Here is a 6,787-nt window from a genome sequence, read left to right as displayed (position 1 = left end):
GACTTTTCCAAGGAGAGATCAAGATCACAAAATATGAACACGAGTATGTGAAAAGGAGTCAACTTACTAAGCTCTCCGTCAGCCTTGTTTTCTGCAGTCCCACCTCCTGTCCGCCAACATGCATTTGCAACATTCTTTCTTCGAATCAAAACACCATCCGCTTGGCTGAAAGAATTTCAAATGACCGATCAATTGTCGTCTTGGTTTCTAAAAATAAAAATAATTCCACTCGGGAAAATTTCCACCAATCATTAGTTCAATTTTGTGGATTCTGGCGGAATATTTTGGAAGGCAGACATAATCGATTCAAAACAAATAATAATCACTCTTCCACTGTTTATAAAAAACGATGTATTTCCACCTAAGTTTCGACATTACTTCTCCATCGTGGCGAGGAAAGTACGAAAGTAAGGGTTTGAAGGGTCAAATGAAGTTTTCTTTGGCACTAGCGCAGAGTGACCCCAAATAGGTCATGCTAAAATCGTCAAATTGAAGGGAGAATTATGTAAAATAATATCGGAATGCGATGCAGATTTCAAAAAATATGCCCCGGGTGAGGATCGAACTCACGACCTTAAGATTATGAGACTTACGCGCTGCCTACTGCGCTACCGAGGCACGCTGCCTTAAGAGTTTTACATTAATATTTACTATATTTATTTTTAACAACGTTTTCCAACAGATTTTTCATATGCTGCACTTTTATATTTGTAAGTATCAATCTGTCGAATATCACAAATGGTTTCAATTTCTAAGCCATCCGTATTTCCCGGGAATTTTTCACCCCGCCTACCTTTCCTCCCATTCTCGGAAATACATATGAGCTTCGTAACACTCGCGTATGATTTTTTTAATTATTTTTCATGATAAAGATCGCTCAAATTGATTTTCATTTGGTAACAGCACAGTTTTACGTTAAGACATAAATCTGGACAGTGAGGAAATATTCACCAACTAGATTCTACATTCCTGACACAAATCGAAAAATTCTCCCTCTAAATTCCGCATAGCCACGTAATCTTAAGTCGATGTAATTTGTCATGAACACTTGATACAGATTTATTTATTTTCCAGCAGATTTGGACAGCGCCAAAGGCGCTTCATGGCAAACTAAGTATCTCTGGGACAAAAAGTTGACCAATCACAGCTATCTTTAAGATTGAATATATCAAGTCGGTTAAAAAGATCTGGACCTGGCATTATTAACAATAAAGGACCTGCGAATTAACATAATCGTAGAAAACAAACGGTATGCCTAAGAAATTGCTGAAAATCGTAACCAGAAAAGTTTACTTCGAAAATGCTCACTGTGTCTAATGACTTCCCGAATGTGCTGCAGAGGATAAATAATATTTTTCTATCTCACCTCTCTCCTTCGTTATTCTCACGACACACCAGTCCCTTGAAAACAATTTCAATATTATACTATAAGTCCGTTAGTAACTTGAGCGTCTGTAGAAAAACGGCGCTTTATTGGAAACTCAACAGCAATGAAAGACTCCCTTAATGATGCTGACAACTGCCTTCAACCACGACAACCTTTTTAACAAAACCTGTTTCTGACAAAAAAGAGATCTAGATGTGATATCTCATAATATAATCTAACTTCAGTGCCAAATTGAAATGGGCAGATTTATCGTTTAAACGATTGTTTTTATAGCACACACAATGCATTACCAAATTAGATTAGCCCACCACACCAGTACGAAATAAAAAACATGAAAATACTGCTACTGGTGGGCACAAGATGACATAACACAGCTGAGTAATGATAAGGCATTATGCGAAATATTATAACTATTAATATTTTCTATTTGCTTATGAACTTACGTAAATAAATTCTCTAAAGAATTCAGCTCACCCAAACTCCAAACCGCTAATTAGAACTTTCGAATCCGACGCTTCATTGCAAACAAAAGAAAGCCGATATATCACTAATTGCGCCAGTTACGAAGGCCACGAGCGTGACTATTTTATGTAATTCTTGTAGTCCTCATGTAGACATATCTCTGTGCAATACGTATGCAATTAGGCAATAAATATTTTCAATTTTACCGTTCCTTTCTGTCACGTAGGGTATGACCATTAAGCAGTGGTGGTATTTTTGTTATTTCTTCTATTTCAGTGATGGTAACTTTTAAGAGTACACCTATTTCAAAACAATATTAGGATTGATGACCAATGACGATGTTTTCGTTATTAGTAGAAATCGTTTATTGAAAAAGATATTCTGTAAATGGATAGGCCATTTGAACAATGGAGGAAACTGTTAAACTCGATTTTCCAATGTTTATATTTCCTTGTGGAGCTCTCCACTACAGTGATGTGCTAGCAATGTAATGCCATCTGTCCGCAACGATCTCATGTTACTACATTATGGGTCATTATTAAGACATAAATATTACCTTAGGAGTAGTTTTGTATGTAGTCGAGTAGTAAGGTGTTCTACAAAACACCAAATTGATGTTGACAATAAAAAACTGATTCACACAGCATATTTTAACTTCATACATTTGGTGTTATCGTTTAAAATCACGAATACTTAATATCAATGAATCATAAGTAAACTGAAGTATGAGTATGTTACAACACTATTGTCAAGAAGATCCAACTAGATTGTTCCAGTAGTACTCTAAACATTCCATTTCCAAAACCAATACCCACTATTGAGGATAAATTCAGACTTGCAGATAACCCAAGCTTTAGTATGCCAGTCATCCAAGGGTCTGCAATCATTGCTGAGAGCATTAGATGTGTGAAATGTAGAGGATGAGAATAGATCATAAGAAAACAAGAGCTAAGAAGACAATCTTCTCAAGAGCTAGGAAGAATAAATATTTATGTTGTAACGCTTAAATTAGACCGTGTAAAACACTACAATAATTTAGGAATTTCTTTGGTCAAAAATGGCCAAATGAGTAAGGAAATAACAAGAACAATGAAGTTTGGGGAAAAAACTTTTTTCGAGGTTGATTACGAAAAGTCCTGGGAGTAATTATATAAGGATTAGATTAGTTAAAACTTGAATATGCAGCCCAATTTTCTATGGTATGCATTTTGAGGAAAAAACAGATGTTCTTTCAAAACAAATATTATAAAAAACAGGAAGTTGTATGAAGTAACTATTTTTAAATGTGAAATTCAAAGGTCTCAATTGGGTAGTAGAGCACTGATCTATTAACCAGAGTGCCTGGGCTAAGCTCCCAATGACATTTCCGGACACCCTGATCTTCACCCAATCGGTAGGATTTCTTCAGGGAAATTGTACAATGGCTATGAAGGGAAGGAATTGGATTAATTTATTTGTAAATGTTAATTCCACATACCACGACTATCATGTGGCCTCTCCTTTCACAAATCAAACCATCCTTTGGGTAGATGAAGTTTTCAATGGTCTTCCAACGGGTCATGGGTTCCATGCTGGCCGACGTTTTGATGCACGAGTCGGGCATCAGAATGTCGGCCAACATGGAACCCCTGACCCGGTGGAAGACCCGAGAAAACTTCATCAAGCAAATACACCGGAAAAGCACCAGATCTTACTTCATCCTTTGGGTTGACTACTCTTGATTGGTGGCTTAACATTACTTATGGATTATTAACAAAAACATTTTTTTAAATTTCAGAATAACTACCATCCATGTGTTACTTTGGATTTGCTAATTATAGATAAAATCTTTAAAATATTCTACTTCAGATAATTAAATTATTTTTTATGTTCAAGGATCAATAGTTGTATAATGGCCATGCTGAATAATAACAATAATAAGTTTATTTGTACAGAGACTGCATCACACAAAAAATTGTACACATAGTGTAGGACTTGTAGAATAAATTCCGATTCAAGAGATGCATACTTGGACAAATACCGTAAAGTTAAAAAGATTTCTAAAAACCAGCAGAATTCAAATAGTGTATTCCAAATGATATGCCATTTCTTCCTGCAAATAACAGTCACCCTTAATTTACATGAGGGGAAATTTGGATATTTTTCTATTTCATTCTGGCACAATTAATACTAAGCCAGAGCAAAGTTTGGCAAATTATAATATAGAAATTGCGACACTTTTCCACATGGTAATGTTGGTATGAAAATCTCTCTATGTACGTACCTTGCAGCAGAATTGCACAATAATGCCTGGATGCATAGTTGATCACAATATGCATGCTTTTCTAATTGACTTCAGTGAAGACTTGATGAAATGAAAACCTCATTTTACTTGATTCATCACTCAAAAATCAAAACTTCTAGACATACAACCTACAGGATTTTCACCATCAATGGGTTTGGATATTTGCCAACTCTCTAGTTAATCCTTATAAGTGCCAAAAACCCTGTGAGCAACTCTAAAAAATTTCCCAACAAAAAAAATTCCTGCATCGCTACAGGCAATGCTTTTCTCGAGGGGTACAAATGAAATAATTCTTATTGTTATGCTTTATTCTTTGTTTTTTATCTCATTATAAAAGAACCATAAAAACAGTAATCAACCCGAAGGTCGGTTTGGTAGGTGATGATAAGAGTTCACCCAGTACAAAGCCCTATACCGCGTGTGAAATTCACACATCATGGTAAGGGAGCCAGTGCCTTTCCCTGTGCTGGTTAGGGTTTCCCTGGAAGATTTGGTTCCCGAAAAATCACTAAGATTGGGTGGAGTTTAGGGTGCCCAGAGAGGCTTACCCCAGAATAGAACCCAGGTCATCAGGTCGGTAGTCTAAAGCTCTACCGCTAGACTTAAGTCTTTAGGCAGATTATCGTAAATAACAATGTTTTTAAAGACATTTTTAATAAAATCTACCTTTCTATTTAAAATAGGTAATGTTCGGACGATATTAAGCAATTAACACATGGCATTCAAAAGGATTAATACAAATGAACTAGCCGCATTTACCCCCTGAAATCAATGAATACAATGGCAACCTAAGAATCATCAAATTTCATTCAGAAAAACTATAGTATTATTATATTTTTGAAACAAAACAAGAGAAATATTTAACAAAATTAGGTTTAATTCAAATTAAATAAAGACTAGGGGAGGAAAATACAGTTTTCACATGAACCATTACCAGTTTACTTCACGGACATAGGAACACAACCCCTGTGGAAAGGTAACAATTTTCCACAGACAATGGCTTCCCAAATCATTTACATTAAGACATAATTAAAGAGAGGGAAGTCAGTGGAAGAGGTATATTCATCTGGGTAACAAAAATATTCTTCAAGTTCAGACAAGTATCTATCGTAATAAAATATTGGCACCAGCTGACTTCGTCACACACTAAAAAGAATCCTTGCTTGGATTAAGTTTGTTATCAACAGGCATTAAGGAAACAACTTTTTTATTAATAATTTTTATAAAATTCAATAGAACAACAGAATTATATTCATCCTCCAGATTTCATCACTTATCACTGCACACACATTTCACCACTCACAACTACAAATTTCAACATTCATATCACGTCAAGCAAGAAGTAAAAACTGCCTCAGGATTTTAATCCCTGTTATCCATACAACTGGAAGTCTGGTTTTTACATTTTACATTAGCAAGGGCTATGATAAACATGGTAAATATACAATCACAATTGGAAAACACATTCAAATCCTACAGACAGTCAACGACTCTTGATAATTAAAGTTGCAAAAAATCTTGCTGCAAACATTTAGCACCAATGTCAGGTTCTTTAGACCATTTTCAAAAAGTAGAGAAATGATATTAGCCCGTCTCCTCTCTTAAAACTTCAGTTCTTTTAGGATGTTTCAAAAGACTCAACCTCGCTTATCCTTAATAAACACTTCCTCAATTTATGGATTAAAATATGATAGCTTTTAGTAAAATAATATTTCCTTCATTACATAATTCTTCCAGGATGTGCATTCAAGGTGTGTCAAGGCATTGGTTTACATGAATTTCCAATGGACCAATTTCCATGTAGGCACGGAAACACTTTGGGCATGTGAAGATCTCTGGCTCAGACGAACCCTGAAAAATATACCCAAAATAAAATCATAAAATATTACATAATTACAATTACATAACAAGGTTATTAAAAATGACCAATGATTAAAAAACCCTCGTGACTGCCAAGTGAGTGTGATTTAAAATTTTAAAAATTGAAATATTCAGGAGTTTTAACCACAATAATTCTGTTGACCAACTTAAGACTTATTTTGGACATCAGATGCAAGGTAAAGGCACAAACAAATGAATTTTAACATACCAATGACATCAATTGAAGCAAAATGAATTGGTATTGACTAAATATAGTATTTGGAATGGAAAACAGGAAAAAAGTTTTACCACTTATTGATTATACGAAACCATTGGCAGATGATGTGACCCAGCTGATTGATTCATGAGCAAAAACACGATAAAGATGAATTACTGCAGTGAATATTTGGCATTTAGATTTGAAACAATCACCTTGATTGCAAATATAAGGTGCATCAATAAGTAAAGGCTGAAGAAGAGGCACACAAACATCACACAAAACTAGGAACAGAGAAAGCCTCATCAATCTGGGAAGTTCAGCTCACGGATTAGTCATTGAAACAGCTCCAGCAATTCATACTTACAGGACCCACAAATAATCTTTTACCTACATTCTCTTTCTCTCATACACCCAAAAATATTGTTTTTGAGAGCTTGCCTGACATTGACACGCATGAAATAAATGGAATTTTCCTCTCAGGGTAACAAATCTTTTCTTATTTCATATTCCCTGCCCATTTTCAAATTTTCCACATCAAAAATCACATCTTATCTTTTCAGGACAGTGACTAAAA

The 6,787-nt window shown here is 35.0% G+C and overlaps 1 protein-coding gene and 1 non-coding gene across 2 annotated transcripts in view; both read right to left on the bottom strand.

Moving 5' to 3' along the window:
• Positions 1-545: 545 nt before the first annotated feature.
• On the bottom strand, positions 546-618 carry TRNAM-CAU (transfer RNA methionine (anticodon CAU)). Its single transcript has one exon. It is a non-coding gene; the product is annotated as a tRNA-Met (tRNA).
• A 4,372-nt stretch (positions 619-4,990) lies between these two features.
• The window catches only part of LOC139691352 (optineurin-like), a 40,652-nt gene continuing 38,855 nt past the window's right edge, over positions 4,991-6,787 (bottom strand). Inside the window, exon 16 of the mRNA XM_071589130.1 lies at positions 4,991-5,984. Within this exon, the coding sequence (XP_071445231.1) occupies positions 5,880-5,984 (105 nt within the window). The 3' untranslated portion in view covers positions 4,991-5,879. The remainder of the gene's footprint in view (positions 5,985-6,787) is intronic.

This window comes from Hetaerina americana, unplaced genomic scaffold (assembly GCF_022747635.1).
Source record: "Hetaerina americana unplaced genomic scaffold, ioHetAmer1.1.p SCAF_33, whole genome shotgun sequence".
NCBI lineage: Eukaryota > Metazoa > Arthropoda > Insecta > Odonata > Calopterygidae > Hetaerina > Hetaerina americana.
The sequence above is the reverse complement of the archived record's forward strand: the minus strand, read 5'-3'. Positions and strand labels throughout refer to the sequence as shown.